We start from the raw sequence: 18963 nt of genomic DNA, 5'->3' as shown, positions 1-18963 counted from the left end.
GCTAAATTAGTAAATATTTAGGTTTTGCTTTAAATTATGAATAACTTTTTAAACAGTAAACCCACCTTGGACTGAAAGAAAACATAACAACAATAAACTTGATTTATGCTAAATTAGTAAATATTTAGTTTTTGCTTTAAATGATGAATAACTTTTGAAAACAAGCAGATTTTGTGACGAGGTAACTCCAGCAGTTGGGCTGTGTGTGGTTAATGATGCTCCTGTACCCCTCCAGACCAGCTCCAGGGGCTGCAGAATTGTTTTTCTGTCAACCTATAAATTCTTGAGTAACAACAAAATTATTGTGATTTTTCTTCCTAAATTATTCATATCTCACAAAGTACATAAGCAGGCCCATGAATCACTGAGCATGTAACAATCACATCTAATGGCATTTCTTCTTTTAAGGAAAAAATAAAACCAGGTTTGACTTTGTAATCTTGTTCAAAAATCAGTGTTCTAATCTGATACTTACATTTTAGACTTGAAAGTTCCCTTGATCAGAGTTTTTGTCTGAAGGGTTGCTTTTAATCATGTTTTCCACTTTTAATTCTATTAGGATTATTAATATCACTGCAAGAAATAAATTGGGTTTATAATGAACTACAGCAGGGCTCATAAACTGTGCTTAAAGTGATGCAATTACTTTCAAAATCACTCTAAGTTGTTTGTATTCGACTTTTTAGGACTTAAATGCAAAACCAACATCCTATTCTTTTCTAGAAATGAAATAAATCTTTCAAGGAAACTTGCAATATATGAGTGACAATATTTATTTTATATTCCCTGGCTGCAGTGCTGAAGCTGCCACTTGTTCTTAGGTGTATTTAAACTGAAAAATACAACCCAAAATTTAAATAATAACTTCTGTTTCCAGAAATAGGGAAAGGAATCAAGACAACTCTCAGAATTATTAACTCACTTTTCTGTAGTGAACATGATTAAGGGGTTACAGCAAAAGCCAATATAAATTAAATGGCCACAGTAAATAATACATGAGGCAAAATCCCCTTTGTTTCAGGAAAAGTTGCTCTAAACCAGAGGCCTAAGGGCATTTAACTATTAAAAAAATACCTAAATTTCATTCAATAATAATAACATACATCAGGGAGATCTATAATTATGGTTTGTGAGGAGATTTAGGTCAACACACAAGGTAAGGTGAGGACAGATTTAAATTCTGCCCAAGTCAATGGAAGGTCAGCAGGAGAAAAGCTCTGGATATTGCTCCAGGGAAAGAGAGGGGAGCAGGAAAAGAGCACAAAAACTGATTTTTCAGACAACATGAGAGTATAATCATAAATATTTAGGAGTTGCAATCCAATCTTTAAATCCAGAATTAATTTACAGTGGGGGGAAAAAAAGTTAAGAACTTTGTGTTGAACTGGGTCCACCTGCGTGTAGTTCATCACCTGGTGATAAAAAGAGTGATATTAAATCTACAAATATTTAAATAAAACAAAGGTTTGCATCAGCAGCCCCAAAACTTCAGGAAAACAAACAAACCCACCAATGTTTAAGCACAATTTGGAGACAGCAGCAGCAAAGGGCATTTCTTGGGGTAACTCATTAGCAGCGTGCAGTCTCAGGTGAAACATTTATCAAGCATACAAAAAGGCCTAAAAGTGAAATATAGTAATTAAGAGCTGGGCTTTATCGATTGCAGGGCTTAAGTAATTTTTCAGAAGCCAGGTAAGATTTAATAAGTATAAGTAGTTAAAGATCCTGCCCTGGCTCTGCCATCAGGGTGTAATTGAGGCGCTAAAAAAGATCAGCTGAACGTGTGCTGATTACCACCTTATCTTTGAAAGGCAATTAAGCACCTCAATCATTGCAACAAGATTTGATTGTGCAGCCTTTATTGGACATTGATCTTTCAGCAGAGCAGCTGCATTTCCCATTAAGTGACAGCGGCAGAGTTTAACTGGGACACCCGAGCCCGCTGACCCGGCCCGGCAGCTTCAGGTGCCCACAAGGATCATTCATATTTAAGGAGGTGCTACAAGGAGGAGCCACCTGATCCTCGGCGTTCCGTTTCTCTGGAGTAGTTAAGGGAGGTGAAACAAAAGCTCTGGGACGTCATCTCTGCCTCATTTAAACATCAGCAAAGAGATAATTAAGGCGAGGCTTGCAGGGGAGCTAAACTTTGTTTAGAATGGGAGGCAGAGCAGATCAAATCTGTCAGAAGTCAAAAGGGTCATCCTGTGGATCAATTATCCCTGAGTGCTGCGGAATTTTTTGAGACAGGGTGGTACAAATCCTCCTGGCCTCCAATATCTTGCATTCAGGCCAAAACCTGAGTGATAAAAAATAGAGAAGTTGGTATTTTATAGCAAAACAAGAGTGGAAGTCAGATGAAACATCTCACCTTTGAAAACAAGCGGCTGGGTTTATAGCCACACATGATGAAAATTATTTCATGATTTAATAACTGAAGTTAGCCCTGACAAAGAGCCCATTTTCCCTCTGAAGAAGTGCAGGCCCTCATGAAAGGGGGATGTCTCTGGGATATGTTTTCAAAACATATCTCAGAGACTCAATTTTGTCAGCAATGTCACTATCTGGAGAAGAGAGATTTCAGCAGATAAACCAACAGCACAGAACTCAAGCAAGAGGGTAGAATTCAGAATGTGAGGATATAATGATGCCTGGTGCCTCTGATCAGAAAGTATTAGACCTCAAACCAAGAAATGAACACAGACACCATGGCAGCATATGAGTAACAGAATACCAAAAACATAATTCTGGGAAATTAATAAAACATTGGCATGTAGAAATGCAAGGAGAAAGAACAACTGGAAACATCTGAAGAGCTTATCAGAAAGTACTCAAAAACACTAATGAAGAACATACATTGGAAAAAAAGTCATACCTGGAAACACCAAATAAACATGTCTGATATATGTCTCAATATCCAAAGGAATTCTTAAGGAATTAACGAGCCATCCCATATCTGCACTCTGCCCTCACACATCTCCCAGTTCATCCTTTAGCACCACCAACTTCCCCAGAGCAAGAGGTCCATTGATTTTCATGTAATACAAGAAAATATTACATTTGCTTAATTGTTACACAGTGAGATCATTGAACAAGAGATCAGGGCTCCGTTTAATGCTGCAAGCAGCACGGAATTGCAGCAATCAATAGGGCAGTTTGTCAGGGATGCTCTCCAAGGAGCCCTGCCCATCACTGCAGGCCAGGGGCTGCTGCTGCAGCCTTTTGTTGCCCGAATGATAAAGGACACAAAACTCGGATAAGTTTTGTGCGGCGCTTTATTGAAGGGCCCGGGGGCCTGCGGACTAGCATCCCCAAAAACAGAACCCCGAAATTCACACATGGGTGTTTTCCTTTTATATACATGCAATTCATAACAAAGTCTCCAAGAAACAGTGGCCCTTCGCCAAACTACGGACCCTTGTAATACATTCCCTAGTTCACGAACAAAATCATAAATCTTCTACCTGTCCTATTGTATGCTATCCCCAAACCGGTTAGTCTTCTTACTCTCCTACCCTGGCTTAATGTTTATTAGGTTTCTAAAGCTACTTGCCAGGGTTACACAAAACTCAATCACATAATATCAACGGCTACAAAATTATTTTTACAAACCAATTCACACAAAACTCATAACTAAACTATAATAAAACATTTTGCTAAATTTCATTTCTTTTCCAACACTTTGGAAAACAGGTAAGCAAAGTCAGCAGTGCCCGTTATCAGAAATCAAAGCAGCTGCAGGGAGGGGAGCTGCAGCTCCAATGAAGAGCTGTATTTATGGCCTGGTAATTAAAAACCATTTTATCAACCTTGTGTTGAGCCTAAACCTTTACAGCCAGGTATTGATGAGCTCTGTGGCAGTGAGTGAGCAGTATTTGACTTTAAACTTATGGGCTGCAGGGAAAATCAGCTCGAGGAAAATGCTAACTGCAATTTTTCTTATTAACGAGGGTCCTGGTAATGCCATCCCTGCTTCTTTGAGGCATTTAACTTGTGGCAAGAACATTCTCCAAAATTTACCAGTGCAAGCACTTCTCTGCTTGAAGTGTTTAGTGCTGCTTTTAGAAAAGCCACGTGTGTTGCTTCATTAAGTGGGAAACGCTTCTGTTATCTGGAATGAAGTTAAGAAGTGTTTAAATGACATTAAATGTAGTCATAGCTTGATAATCATTTATTGAGGGAAAGTGATTACCCTTCAAAGCAGCCCCTACCCATTTCACATTTCTTTTTTGACTCGTGACAACTGGAATCACCAATTCCATCAGCAGCTGAGGGATTTGGAACTGGCAGCATTAATTCTGGCACTAAATCCCAGCACCAGATCCTGCACAGGTCTCCCTGTTTCCATTAATTCCAGATTTCCACCATCCAAACAGCTCCCCAAAAGCTTTTTACTTTTGGCCAGGTTTCCAACTGATATGAAGTTGTTTTGTCATTGTTTGTGCCTAAAGCTGTGCTTGGTTGCAACTGGAGCAATCAGTTATTGAGAATATTGAGATATTCTTGTAGTATTCTTCTCATTCTCCCCATTAATTAAAAGCACCAGCAATTTGTGAATTAGCACAGGGAGCTAAATCTTCTACATCACTTAGATTTTGTACTTACCTATAAAGCAGTCAAAAGAAAAATAACAACACACATCTGGAGCTCAAGAATTGCAAAAGATACAAGCACCAAATGTAGTTTGGACATTTTATTTAAATATCATTTCAAGAAATGTGATACAGCCATTTTGCACTTGTTTTAGGGTGGGATTTTTTCCCCCCAAAGGTTCTTCCAGGTGATGGTGACCACTCAGTGCCAAGGATTTATTCAGACACAGTTACACCTGTGACAATTAATTCAATATGAAATATCTAGACAGGATCTACACCTGAGCAGCTTTATCTTTTCAGGGACATTCTGGAAATGTCAGTGCATTCAGAGTTTCCTTGCTCACAGGCTACAATTCAGTTCTCTAAGTTGATAAATGCATCTCTTTAATAAAATGATCACAAGTTTGTCCAGCAGCACCAGTCCCTGAGCTCCAGACATACCCTCAGAAATTCTAATTCTTCAACCTCACACCTGTGCACAAATAAATCTCTCACAACCAAAAAGTCCAGGCAGCTTCCTGAAACAGCACACTGAGTATGAGAACACAGTATAAAAACCAAATTTTTTAGGTTTTTTTTAGTCAAAGGCAGCAGATATTTGCAGCACAGAACCCACCAGAGGACAGCTATTCAGTTCAGTACATGGCTCCTTCATCTTCTTTGTTTAGAAAATAAATGGTGACCGGGCCATGGCTGGTGTGAACGGTCTCTGTGACACGGGCAAAGAACCAGGAGCCAATTCCATACAGCAACGTTGGGATGCCTGAGGAGAGAGAAAAACACACAGAGTGAAATCCTGACTGCACATTCAGAGCGAGGAATGGTGGCTCCAAAACGAACTGACAGGGAAAGTACCTCTGGAAAAGCTGCCTTAGAAATATGTGGTCTTTATTTAAATACAGCCATCAGTGCATCAACACCTCTCCTGCTGGCACGAGGCAGGAAGCACGAAAATGCAGGAATTATTAGAAAAAGAAATCAGGAGGAGAACAACATGAAAGAAGCAAAACATTGCCATGAATACATGATTTCTAGTGATTAAATATATATATTTATCTTCAAATACTAAACCCCAACTCCCAGAATATCCGCTGAAGTTACTGGAATCTATGTCAGAGCAGAAATTAAAAAAATAGGCAGTGAATCCATAGATCAACATGAAGCTGCTCTGGGGAAAGTCAGTCAAAAACTACCAGCTCCAACAGAACTGTAATGGGCAAAAAGGTTTATATATATATATATATATATTTATATATTTAAAGTGACATGTTTTAGCCTTGCCAATTTATCCATCTATTACAGACAATATTCTATTTATGACAGATGAAGAAACAGAGCTGGATTTAGGCCCTGAGTTCAGAAACACCAAATTTAACATGCTTGAAGCTAAGTGCTTAAGCAGGATTCTGAGGGAAATAAATTGCCTTTTAAATAATGTTTTCCAATCATTTAAGTATGAAACATGAAGGGTAGTTGTGAGAAAAACAAAGGTGTGACTGGGTGGAAGGAAAAAGAAAATCAGATTTAAAGGAGCTATTAAGAAATCAATCTTTGTGATTATATTTTCTCACTACATCAGCCTGGAAAGGTCAGAAAATTAAGAGCAGCAGACACGTTTTGAAAAAGTCACTGAAGGCTTGTGAAATAAAAAAGGAAATTTTAAGAAATTAAATATGAAAATAAAGAATGCATGAAATGTTATGGCACTGGCACTATCAATGCTGGCATTCAAATAAGCATTGAATCTGCAGCCAAAGTTCTGGAATAATATACTTCAAAACTTAACTGTATCTACTTTTATATTAATAAGGTGCTAATAAAGCCTTTCATTACAAGGGCTTCTATTCCAGCAGCACGTTAGGATCCAAGCACTGCCTGCAAGAGTTTCACTCCAGAATTGCTCAGAGGACAAAGTTCCTCCCGGCACTCGGATTTCAGCTGGAAAACGCTCCCTGCCAAAGGCGAGAGCGGCTGAAACCCCTCCAGCGCGATCCGTGCCTGTCACAGGGCTCAGAGCCACACCAGCCCGGCCAAACCCCCACAGGGCCGGGTACGGCTCTGCCCGGCCTGGGCACACGGCCCCGAACGCCGGGAGAGGGACAGCGGGGGCGGAAAGGAGAAGGAAAGGGAAAGAAGGGGAGAGAGACAGGGAGAGAGAGGAGTAAGGGCGAGGGGGAAAGAGACGGAGGAGAGGGGAAAGGAGAAAAAGAGAGGACAGGAGAGAAAGAGAGGAATGGGGAAAATAGAGGAAAAAGTGAGGGAAAGGAGAAAGAGAGGAATGGGGAAAATAGAGGAAAAAGTGAGGGAAAGGAGAAAGAGAGGAGAAGGTGAGGGATAGGGGAAAGAGAGGAGAAAGAGGGGGACAGGGTAAGAGGGAAGGTGAGGGACAGGGAAAGAGAGGAGAAAGTGAGGGAAAGGAGAAAGAAAGGAGGAGGTGAGGGACGGGGAAAGAGAGGAGAAGGTGAGGGACGGGGAAAGAGAGGAGAAGGTGAGGAAAGACAGTGAGAAAGGGAAAGAGAAGGAGACGGAGAGGGAGCGGAGCTGCCCGGTGCGAGCCGCGGTCCCGTCCCCCTGAGGCCGCCGCTCCGGGCCGGACTCACCGGCGTTGAGCACCTTGAGGGCGGTGAAGAAGGCGTCCTGCAGCGCCAGGTCCTGCGGCGCGGCACGGGAGCAGTGGTACTTGATGAAGGGGAAGCAGCCGGTGCGCAGCACCAGGTAGTTGGCGCCGTCCACGGGCCAGTTGAAGTGCGAGAGGCCGAACTGGTCGTTGTGCACCGCGCTGTACTTGACGCAGAAGGAGGTCCAGTGGGGCAGGCGGCGCTGCCGCAGGTGCTGGCTCAGCACCTCGGAGGCGGCGGGCCGGGCCGGGGACGGAGCGCGGCCCCGCCACAGCAGCAGCGCCACGGCCGCGCCGTGCAGCCGCCGCAGCAGCGCCCGCATCCCGCGGGGCTCCGCGCCTGCGCCCGCAGCGCGCCTGCGCCGCCCGGGGGCGGGAACCGAGCGGGAACGGAGCAGGAATCGTCCGGGAATTGAGAGAGAACGGAGCCGGACAACGGTCCGGGATCGCCCGGGAATGGAGAGGGAATGGCCCCGGGAACAGAGCGGCCCGGGAATGGAAGGGAATTCCCCCCGGTCTGGGCCCCTCGTTCGGGAAGGACACTGAGGGGCTGGAGAGTGTCCAGGGCAGGGAACGGAGCTGGGAAGGGTCTGGAGCCCCAGGAGAGGCTGAGGGAGCTGGGAAGGGGCTCAGCCTGGAGAAAAGGGGGATCGGGGGGACATTGTGGCTCTGCACAGCTCCTGACAGGAGGGGACAGCCGGGGGGCCGGCCTGGGATCAGGGACAGGAGGAGAGGGAACGGCCTCAGGCTGGGCCAGGGCACAGCCTATATTCCATTTTTCTAATTAAAAGCTAAGGTTTTGAACCATTTAACATTCTATTTGAGAGGGGGGGAAACGTCCAGAAAACTGAGAAATGGAAACAGATTTTTTCTTTCAATAATTGCAAGCAATATCTCAAACTCAGCAATCTTAGACCATGGAGCTATCCAGTATGAACATGCTAATTAATCAGTTACTACCCAACAATATGCCCTGATTATTTACTGTACATGTGTGTAGAACAAGTAATTATTAATCATCACCAGCAACAAATTTCCCCTTCAAGTTCACCTCCCTGTAATTAATAGAGCATGTAGTTTAGCTCTAATATCTTTCTTTAGTGGTGGCTGAGGATAGAAAAGTTGGAATGTGGTATTGTGCTGAAGGGTTGAAATAAAGTATTGAACCTTAAAAGTGATACAATGCTGTTGTGTTTCATTAATTACATTAATGAAGGTTGTCAATGATTGTAGTTCTTAATCTTTTGTTCTTCATCAATAGAATGAAATCTGGAATCTAAAATGAAATACAGAGGATCTGTACAATGTAACAGGGGCTGCCTCAGAGCTACAGTATCCCCTTGTTAAATGGATTTTGTATGAAGTTTTAAGGATAGCCTTAAAAATGCAGGGATTTGTTACCTTAACCTAGAGGGAAGGTGATGAATTCTCCTGATCTTGAGGTGCTGGAGATATTCCAGGAAAGAGGGAGGGTGAACATTTCATTTCAGAAGACATCTGGAAGTTGTTGTGTTGATAAACTGCCTTTTTTTTTTTTTTTCTCTGTGCTCAGAGTTGTCATTCTAAATGTGGAAATGTGGGCTAAAAGCTTTTTTTATTTCTTTTACCCAGGGCTTTAAACCCAACTACCTAAAACAAGAGACCCAGTTTCCAGTCTCATCAGCTCCAGGTAGCTCTTTCAGGAGAATGACCTGCTCTGTGCTGCACTGAATTCTGGCTCAAACAAAATCCACCAAGTGCTGCCAGTTAAACAAACATCTCCATTTCCAGCTCCGACTCCTGGGGAGCACAAATCCTTCATTTTAATTGTCTGCATCCTCTGCAGTTGCTGCCAAACCTGCTGGCCCTCACCTGCTTCCACGGGCATTCCTGCACTCCCTGCAGCTGAGCTGCCAGCTCCAGCTTTTGCCCAAACCTGGCATTTTTTGGGGCAGTTTCTGTGGAGCCAGCTCCAGCTTTTGCCCAAACCTGGCATTTTTTGGGGCAGTTTCTGATGGAGCCAGCTCCAGCTTTTGCCCAAACCTGGCATTTTTTGGGGCAGTTTCTGATGGAGCCAGCTCCAGCTTTTGCCCAAACCTGGCATTTTTTGGGGCAGTTTCTGTGGAGCCAGCTCCAGCTTTTGCCCAAACTTGGCATTTTTGGGGGCAGTTTCTGATGGAGCCAGCTCCAGCTTTTGCCCAAACCTGGCATTTTTTGGGGCAGTTTCTGATGGAGCCAGCTCCAGCTTTTGCCCAAACCTGGCATTTTTTGGGGCAGTTTCTGATGGAGCCAGCTCCAGCTTTTGCCCAAACCTGGCATTTTTTGGGGCAGTTTCTGATGGGAAGCCACACTTGGGCCACCTTTAATCTTTTGCTTCACACTTGTTCTGTTTTTCTTCCCATCCATTTCACGTTCTGAATTCAATCTACAGTTCAACAACTCTATTACTCTTTTAATGAGTGGGAATAAATAATCCAGTAGGGTGAGCAGAATATATTCCTGACTTTTTAACAACGTTATAATTTAATTTTAAATCTGCAGCATTGCTAAAACCCACATTTTTGGCACCAGCAGCATGGGAGCTGGCTGTGAGAGACTGCAGAGCAGTTTTCAATCCTTCCATCAGCTCAAGGCTCAGAAGTGTTAGTAGTAATTAAAAACTTTCTTTTTCCCCCCCCCTCAAAACACATTTCACACTTTGCACACGCTGTGAAATCCCTCTCACCACGGGAACTTTCAGGTCACTTGTTTCCTGCAGGAACAGGTACAGTTTTCTTTTGTCGGGGCAGAACAAAGGCAGAGGGAAGTGCAGGTTCCATTTCCTCCCAGGACACTGCAGTCTATCAAGTGCCAGTGAACTAATGAGCCTCTCAGACCTTATGTTGTTCTGGCTTGGATCAAGGCTTCCTTTGCCTTAACCCTTTGCAAACCAGCTCAAGTGCAGCTAAATTCCACCTTGGCAAAGTCTCTGTGGGCTGTCCAAACCCAGCACCACGCTGATGTAAAACAGCAATAAAACCAGGAGTTAAAAATACTCCTGTGGGTTTTTATTTGAAGCAGTAACCAGCATTTATGCAAATGTTTTCATCAGCAATGAATTAATTCTGTGATCAAAGTAGAAGAGAAAAAACACAGAAAATAATGTGTCATGCTGAGGGATCAAAGATCTGCTGTCAGGAAAACTGGGTGCTGATCTCGTGCAACTGCTTGGTCTTGTTTAGTATTTGTGGTAAAACTGGTTTGGCCTGAGCTTTTTGGGAACTAATCCCAAGGATATTTGCCATTCCTAGGATAAAAGCTCCATGCAGTGAGATCTGCTCTTCCTTGGTAAAATGTGGAGTGTGTTGTCTGTTGGGATATTAAAGATTTGATGGATAAAGATGATTTTACAAATATAATGTCCTTTAACAACAGTGCAGAGAAGTTGTGACCAAAAGGGTCACCAGTGTCCAAAATAAAGATGGACACTGCAAAAGTGATGGAATTCTGGGAATCACAGTGCAGGGAGAATTCTATTGATGAATTAGTGCTATTACTGTTCTTTTTGATAACTTGAAAATGACCACGAAAGAACTGCTGCAAAAGTCTTTAGATAACAGCAAAAGCAGCATAACAATAGAGATGGCTCTGCAGAGGAATTGCTGGGATTACTGATGAAGTGGGGTTTAAATTAAAGCATTTACAGGCAAAAGAACCATGGAATACTTTGAGTTGGAAGGGATTTTAAAAATCCTCCAGATCCAACACCTTCCACCATGCCAGGCTGCTCCCAGCCACAGAGATTTTCTGTCTCAGTTGATGCTGCTTCACACACCAGCTCAGAAGGAAAACCAAACCTGTTCTTACAGACGAGGAAGCATTTCCAGAAGCATAAGGAATGAGGCACTTGAACATTTTCTGTTAACTATTCTTTCAGAGCATCTGCTTCCCAAGGTTGCTCTTCTTCCAATCTCAGTTTGTTTTCTGCTGTAACTCCTAGAATTGCTTCAATATCTCGAATTGCCATCTGTAACAGATTCCAGAAATACAAGTTATTTAATGGGCATTATAATGGAATCCAGCAGCCAGGGTGCACAGCTGGCAGTGCCTGCCTTGAAGAGGTAACAGGGTTACACGGGACAGGATGCACCAATTAAATTTAATATTACTTTGGAGAACACTGGGGGAAATTATTAGTAAATATGTACAAATCCCAGGTAAATAAAAATACAATTTGTACTCCTAATTAACTAACAGGTGTTTTATTTCACATATGTTCATGCACAATGGAGAAAACTTCTCTGTTTTATTTTTCCTCAGTGGTTGCTTTTCATTCCCTCATATTGAAAAATGAGATTTTTTTGTTGTTGTTGTTGTTTATTCTGTAACATGTTGAAATTTAATTATGCCTTCCCCAAAATCTGTCATTTCACACTCTACTGGAAAATCCAGTCAGGGTGGAAAGAAATCTGCTATAAATTATGTGACATGACTGGAGATACAAATCTAACACAGCGTTCACCTTTCACAAAACACACACAGCATCTCGGGAAGTTTTTACAGAGTTAAAGCAAAGGGAGCTCCCTGTGGGCAGCTGAGCAGTTCTGTGGGATCAGAAGCAGCTTTGTGAGGAGGGCTTGGGTTGGTGATTCTTTGCTGGCTTTGCCTGCAGGGTGGGAACCTCCCCAGGGTGAGCCCCTGAGTGTGGGATCTCAGCACCTCAGTCCTGAGGTGCCACCGAGAGCACCCTTGGGGGGCTCGGGAGTCCTGGAATGTTCCAGAAGTGTCTGGTGGCTGCACTTTGATCCTACACAGGAGACGACACCTGTATGAGGACAGGAGGGTTTCACCGGGGTGAATGGTGAAGGGATTGGTTAATTAGAGAGTGAAACACAGGGTTTAGGATTTCTGTACAGGGGGGTTTAGAGAAGTAAGATGGAGGAATTGGGGCGTGTCCTGTCCTTCTTCTTCTTCTTCTTCTCCTCCATCTTCTTTGGTGATGGTGGCACTTTGGGATTGGCCATTACTAAAAGTGCACCGGGCAATAAGAATAAATGGTATTGGGGAAAAATGATAAATATTGTACATGTAACAATGGGTATAAAGATAGGTGACCGCCCGGAGGGCAGGGAGTGTGCTCATGGCTGGCTGCTGAGCAGAGCTCTGTCGGGCTGAGAGAAAATCTTTTAGATAAACAATTAATAAACATAAAAACCGAAAGAAGAACTGAAGCCTCTTCTCGTCCTTTGATACGCGGGCTGCCCCAAGGCCACCCCGGGCCTTTCCAGGCCCTTCAAACAGCCGAAAACCGGACACCTGAGCTTTGTCCTCCCCCTCTGGAATGGGCACCTTCCAACAGCACAGAAAATTGGGAACAAAACCCACCTGGGAAAGGGGGTGGCGGGGAGAGGGTGGGAAGGAATGGATTAGAGGCTGCCTCTTAAAAGAAATGAGTGTTAATAATCCAAGCAGTTATTACCAACGGAGAGATTTGTTTCTAATTTAAGATTCTTACCTTGATGGTGTCCCTTTAAAATAAAGCAGGCAATTGTGACAGAACTGTGTGAGGCAGTGCCAACAGCTCCTTTGCTCTTCCAAAGGACACTCAGGAGCATTAGATTACAAATAATTTCACTCCCAAGGATGCCTCTTTTCAAAGAAAAAGTTTCAAACTTAAATTTAACTAACGGGTTCCGTGGGAGACCCACTACACTGACCCAGACACTGTAAACCACACACAGGCAGCGATAAAAAAGGAATGGTTTAGCACTTGCTTATGATCCAGCATGAGGTATTTGCAGGCCTTGTACAGAAATTAACCGGGATCGTTAGTTAATTAACACCTCACCTTAAAATTGGTCTCGCCTTGCATATTAGGTGCTGATATTTCTTGATGGATGATGAAGAGATTGCGAGCAAAGGTCAGGAGGACCCCCTGGAGATCCTCTCCGATTGTTCTGTTAATGATATCCAAACAAATGAGTTTACCAATGATTCCCTTCACATGCTTAAAAACAATCGCCCTCTCATTTGTGCCTGCCTGGTGCTGGAATTTAATGAGGATTTTCAATCTCACAAGGTGAAAATCTTCAGGGAGATATGAAAGATGAGGCTCCATTTTAACTTGTCAACGGGAAGGATTTGTGTAATAAATAATTTTTATTAATCAACTTAGCAGAAGTAAGCGGAGAGGTTTCAGCTACTCCGAGTAAAAGGTGACTGCTGAGGAAGCACTGAGGCAGCAGAACACTTGGAACACCCACAACACTTGGGAAAAACTTCAGCCTAAAACTGGGGAAAGGCATTTCAGCAGGACCAACATTCCTTGGATTGTTGTGGCTTTTGAGGCTCTGCTTTCCCAGGTCCACACAGACTCCCCACACCGTATGGAACAGGGAATTTCACTGAGGAATAACGTGCCTCATTCACTGGAATCGACCACAGATCTCTGATGGAATAAAATGGGAAATTCTCAGAGATGTTTCAGGTATTTCAGTTACTTTATAAGCTCCAACTCCAACAACCTTGAAAATATTTCCCAGTTAAGGCTATGATGTTGCACTGAAAATGTGATGGCAGACAACAGGAATCCTCTTTGTTGCAAGTTGAGTTTATTTCTTCTTTCTTCTACCAAAAAATCAGATTTTCCCTTCCTGCAGAGGCTTTTTCTGAAGATTTTTAGCAGATCCCATTTCTGCCCTCCCTCTCCTTTTTCGTCCTTCCATGTCACTCATGCTCTCCAGAACTCTAAACATTTTCATTGCCTCCCTCTCACAGAACAGCAGGATTTCTTCCAGCATCTCCCAGGATGCACTGTTTATCTTTTTCCACAGGAAAAAGACATTGTTTAACTCACAGATCCTGCTCCCAAAACCTCCTTGTTCCTCATATTCATTACTTCTCTCTAAATGTAATTTCTTCCACCTGCTTCCAACCAAACCTAATTCTATTTCTCATATTGTTCCTTCAATTTGTGGAGATCATTTTGAATTCCGTTCCTGCCCTCCAGAACACTTGCAGGCACATCCAGCACTTGGAGAAGCTGTTTTGTTATCCAGGTCATTAATGAAATAGCTGCAGCACCAAAGGAATACAGAGCAGGCTGAGAGCACAACGCTGCACTCCTCCCTCGTTCCAGCCTGTTTGGGCAGGAAACTTGGGCAAGAACAAGGTAAAAAGGCATTAAACTTCACCTCCTTTGCCTCCTGGAAGTCAGGCATTAATAATGGTGCCTGTATGAGTAAGGCTGTGCTGATCCATGGCAGGGATTGCTCCTGAAGGGAATGCAGCTCTCCGGAGCCTGCAGTGCCACCAGCCCCGGCTCCGCACAGCCTGGCCTGCCTTTATTGCTGAAATCCACCCAAAAACTGCCCAAAGGCCAGTCCTGGGAGAGGTCAGGGCCCTTTCCACTGGCCTTTGTCACTCTCTGCACACCCAGGGTGTCCCCAGCTGTTTGTCACCCTGGGTTAGAGACATTCCCCACAGCATTCCCAATCTGTGTCCCTGAGTGTCCCCAGCTCTTTGTCACCCTGGGTTAGGGACATTCCCAATCTGTGTCCCTGAGTGTCCCCAGCTGTTTGTCACCCTGGGTTAGAGACATTCCCCACAGCATTCCCAATCTGTGTCCCTGAGTGTCCCCAGCTCTTTGTCACCCTGGGTTAGGGACAGTCACATTCCCATTCCCAATCTGTGTCCCTGAGTGTCCCCAGCTCTTTGTCACCCTGGGTTAAGGACAGTCACATTTCCATTCCCAATTTGTATCCCAGAGTGTCCCCAGCTGTTTGTCACCCTGGCTTAGGGACATTCCACACTTACATCGTTCCCAGGCTGTGTCCCTGAGTATCCCCAGCTCTTTGTCACCCTGGGTTAAAGACATTCCCAATCCATGTCCCTGAGTGTCCCCAGCTCTTTGTCACTCTGGGTTAGGGACAGTCACATTCCATCATTCCCAATCTGTGTCCCTGAGTGTCCCCAGCTCTTTGTCACCCTGGGTTAGGGACATTCCCCACATCATTTCCAGGCTCTGTCCATGAGTGTCCCCAGCTCTTTGTCACCCTGGGTTAGAGACAGTCACAATTCCATTCCCAATTTGTGTCCCAGGGTGTCCCAGCTCTTTGTCACCCTGGGTTAGAGACAGTCACAATTCCATTCCCAATTTGTGTCCCAGGGTGTCCCCAGCTGTTTGTCACCCTGGGTTAGAGACATTCCCCACAGCATTCCCAATCTGTGTCCCTGAGTGTCCCCAGCTCTTTCTCACTCTGGGTTAGGGACAGTCACACTTCCATAATTCCCAATTTGTGTCCCAGAGTGTCCCCAGCTCTTTGTCACCCTGGGTTAGAGACAGTCACAATTCCATTCCCAATCTGTGTCCCTGAGTGTCCCCAGCTCTTTGTCACCCTGGGTTAGGGACATTCCCAATCTGTGTCCCTGAGTGTCCCCAGCTCTTTGTCACTCTGGGTTAGGGACAGTCACAATTCCATCATTCCCAATTTGTGTCCCTGAGTGTCCCCAGCTCTTTGTCACCCTGGGTTAGGGACAGTCACACTTCCATCATTCCCAATGTGTGTCCCTGGGTGTCCCCAGCTCTTTGTCACCCTGGGTTAGGGACAGTCACAATTCCATTCCCAATTTGTGTCCCAGGGTGTCCCAGCTCTTTCTCACTCTGGGTTAGAGACATTCCCCACATCATTCCCAATCCATGTCCCTGAGTGTCCCCAGCTCTTTGTCACCCTGGGTTAGGGACAGTCACAATTCCATTCCCAATTTGTGTCCCTGAGTGTCCCCAGCTGTTTGTCACCCTGGGTTAAGGACAGTCACATTGCCATTCCCAATTTGTATCCCAGAGTGTCCCCAGCTGTTTGTCACCTAGGGACACTCCACACTTACATCATTCCCAGGCTGTGTCCCTGAGTGTCCCAGCTGTTTGTCACCCTGGGTTAGGGACAGTCACAATTCCATTCCCAATCTGTGTCCCTGAGTGTCCCCAGCTCTTTCTCACTCTGGGTTAGGGACAGTCACACTTCCATAATTCCCAATTTGTGTCCCAGAGTGTCCCCAGCTCTTTGTCACCTAGGGACACTCCACACTTACATCATTCCCAGGCTGTGTCCCTGAGTGTCCCCAGCTCTTTGTCACCCTGGGTTAAAGACATTCCCCACATCATTCCCAATCCATGTCCCTGAGTGTCCCCAGCTCTTTGTCACCCTGGGTTAGGGACATTCCCCACATCATTCCCAATCTGTGTCCCTGAGTGTCCCCAGCTCTTTGTCACCCTGGCTTAGGGACACTCCACACTTACATCATTCCCAGGCTGTGTCGCTTCTGGTCTTCATACAACACAAAAACTGTTCCCTGTTTTTCCTGTAAATTGAGACAAAATCGCTTTATTTATTCCTCAAATAGTGGGAGTTGTAATAAATGTGTCACAGCAAGTACACACCCAAACTAAGGAGGGCTGGTTTGGGATTGTGTGTAAGGAATTCTTGCTCAGTTTAAATAGATTATTGTTTTAACTTATTGTAGAGAATACAATAAATACAGCAGTCTATTTCACAGCAAATATTTGGGTTTCAAAGCAGTAAGGGATGGTCAAAAGTGTCTTAAAAATTATCTCCTTACACAGTTATTTTTATCAAGAAGCAGGTTAACCCCTAAAAGTCTTATACACACTTAAATTGAAAGAAAAATGGGTGTATGTAGCACTTGGGGACATGGTTTAGTGGTGAACATGGGGGTGGTGGGTTGATGGCTGGATGATGTTAGAAGCCTTTTTCAAGCCTAACAATTCCATGATTTATCACTTACATTGCTAGAAGTGGTTTTAGCATAAAAGACTTTACAAACAAAAACCCTGCAGGAGGAACATCACGTTTGTCTCACGTTTCCTGTTCGTACCTGGGGGTCGAATCCAATGCCGTGAGCTTTGCAGGTGTGCAGGAGGAGGCTGTAGGAGATCCCTGAGAGGCTGCAGTGCCTCAGCTGGCTGCTGGCCACGGCACACCGCGGGCTGAGGAGGGCAGGCTGCAGGGAACACCAGCACTGCTCACTGGCACGCCAGTGAGGGGCACAGCCCAACTGGCTTTGCACCCAGGATTCCCCATTTTCACCATTTATATCAGAGCCCAACAGCCAAATGCTGAATCACTGGCTTTGCACCCAGAATTCCTCATTTATATCAGAACCCAACAGCCAAATGCTGAATCACTGGCTTTGCACCCAGGATTCCTCATTTATATCAGAACCCAACAACCAAATGCTGAATCACTGGCTTTGCACCCAGAATTCCTCATTTATATCAGAACCCAACAGCCAAATGCTGAATCACTGGCTTTGCACCCAGGATTCCTCATTTTCACCATTTATATCAGAGCCCAACAACCAAATGCTGAATCACTGGCTTTGCACCCAGGATTCCCCATTTTCACCATTTATACCAGAGCCCAACAGCTGAGGGCTGAATCACTGGCTTTGCACCCAGAATTCCTCATTTTCACCATTTATATCAGAAACCAACAGCTGAATGCTGAATCACTGGCTTTGCACCCAGAATTCCAAATTTATATCAGAACCCAACAGCCAAATGCTGAATCACTGGCTTTCCACCCAGAATTCCTCATTTATAACAGACCCCAACAACCAAATGCTGAATCACTGGCTTTACACCCAGAATTCCCCATTTTCACCATTTATATCAGAAACCAACAGCTGAATGCTGAATCACTGGCTTTACACCCAGAATTCCCCATTTATATCAGAGCCCAACAGCCAAATGCTGAATCACTGGCTTTGCACCCAGAATTCCCCATTTATATCAGAGCCCAACAGCCAAATGCTGAATCACTGGCTTTGCACCCAGAATTCCTCATTTATATCAGAACCCAACAACCAAATGCTGAATCACTGGCTTTGCACCCAGAATTCCCCATTTTCACCATTTATATCAGAGCCCAACAGCCAAATGCTGAATTACTGGCTTTGCACCCAGAATTCCTCATTTTCACCATTTATATCAGAAACCAACAGCCAAATGCTGAATCACTGGCTTTGCACCCAGAATTCCCCATTTATATCAGAGCCCAACAGCCAAATGCTGAATCACTGGCTTTGCACCCAGAATTCCCCATTTATATCAGAAACCAACAGCCAAATGCTGAATCACTGGCTTTGCACCCAGAATTCCCCATTTTCACACCATTTATATCAGAGCCCAACAGCCAAATGCTGAATCACTGGCTTTGCACCCAGAATTCCTCATTTTCACCATTTATATCAGAGCCCAACAACCAAATGCTGAATTACTGGCTTTGCACCCAGGATTCCCCATTTTCACCATTTATATCAGAAACCAACAGCTGAGTGCTGAATCACTGGCTTTGCACCCAGAATTCCCCATTTATATCAGAGCCCAACAGCCAAATGCTGAATTACTGGCTTTGCACCCAGAATTCCACATTTTCACCATTTATATCAGAGCCCAACAGCCAAATGCTGAATCACTGGCTTTGCACCCAGTCTTCCCCATTTATATCAGAGCCCAGCAGCTGAGTGCTGAATTACTGGCTTTACACCCAGAATTCCACATTTTCACCATTTATATCAGAACCCAACAGCCAAATGCTGAATCACTGGCTTTGCACCCAGAATTCCACATTTTCACCATTTATATCAGAGCCCAACAGCTGAATGCTGAATCACTGGCTTTGCACCCAGGATTCCCCATTTTCACCATTTATATCAGAGCCCAACAGCCAAATGCTGAATTACTGACTGACTGTTCACAAGGGATGGAGGGACAGG

The 18963-nt window shown here is 44.4% G+C and overlaps 2 protein-coding genes across 9 annotated transcripts in view; both read right to left on the bottom strand.

Annotated features, from left to right (window-relative positions):
- Positions 1 to 801: 801 nt before the first annotated feature.
- Positions 802 to 7540, bottom strand: C10H15orf61 (chromosome 10 C15orf61 homolog). Of its 5 annotated transcripts, none has more exons than XR_010441614.1 (4): positions 7206 to 7540; positions 5209 to 5355; positions 1511 to 2296; positions 802 to 1412 (listed from the first exon to the last, which is right to left on the bottom strand). XR_010441614.1 is itself a non-coding variant. In XM_064722479.1 (3 exons), the coding sequence occupies exons 1-2, from the start codon at positions 7530 to 7532 to the stop codon at positions 5228 to 5230; spliced, it is 468 nt and encodes a 155-aa protein (XP_064578549.1). In that variant the 5' UTR covers positions 7533 to 7540; the 3' UTR covers positions 4676 to 5110; positions 5209 to 5227. The 5 variants fall into 5 exon arrangements, 3 of the variants coding, with proteins under 3 accessions (XP_064578549.1, XP_064578551.1, XP_064578548.1); XR_010441613.1 differs by having other exon boundaries at positions 1341 to 1412; positions 7193 to 7540; XM_064722479.1 differs by lacking the exons at positions 802 to 1412; positions 1511 to 2296 and adding an exon at positions 4676 to 5110 and having other exon boundaries at positions 7193 to 7540.
- Positions 7541 to 10220: 2680 nt separating this feature from the next.
- The window catches only part of IQCH (IQ motif containing H), a 73203-nt gene continuing 64460 nt past the window's right edge, over positions 10221 to 18963 (bottom strand). For all 4 annotated transcript variants that reach the window (XM_064722255.1, XM_064722257.1, XM_064722258.1 and 1 more), the window contains 4 exons: positions 17062 to 17187; positions 16466 to 16527; positions 13016 to 13124; positions 10221 to 11194 (listed from right to left, as the gene is read on the bottom strand). In XM_064722255.1, coding sequence (XP_064578325.1) covers positions 11093 to 11194; positions 13016 to 13124; positions 16466 to 16527; positions 17062 to 17187 — 399 coding nt within the window. In that variant the 3' untranslated portion in view covers positions 10221 to 11092. The remainder of the gene's footprint in view (positions 11195 to 13015; positions 13125 to 16465; positions 16528 to 17061; positions 17188 to 18963) is intronic.

This window comes from Zonotrichia leucophrys, chromosome 10 (genome assembly GCF_028769735.1).
Source record: "Zonotrichia leucophrys gambelii isolate GWCS_2022_RI chromosome 10, RI_Zleu_2.0, whole genome shotgun sequence".
In the NCBI taxonomy this organism is placed as follows: domain Eukaryota; kingdom Metazoa; phylum Chordata; class Aves; order Passeriformes; family Passerellidae; genus Zonotrichia; species Zonotrichia leucophrys.
Note: the sequence above shows the minus strand (reverse complement) of the source record. Positions and strands in the feature narration are given on the sequence as shown.

Bases quoted from the DNA above. Each gene is read 5' to 3' on its own strand.
- C10H15orf61 (XM_064722478.1), bottom strand. From the start codon at position 7,532: ATGCGGGCGCTGCTGCGGCGGCTGCACGGCGCGGCCGTGGCGCTGCTG. The intron at 5,356-7,192 runs GTGAGTCCGGCC...CTCTCTCCTCAG, and splicing joins CCTCAAGGTGCTCAACGCCG to GCATCCCAACGTTGCTGTAT.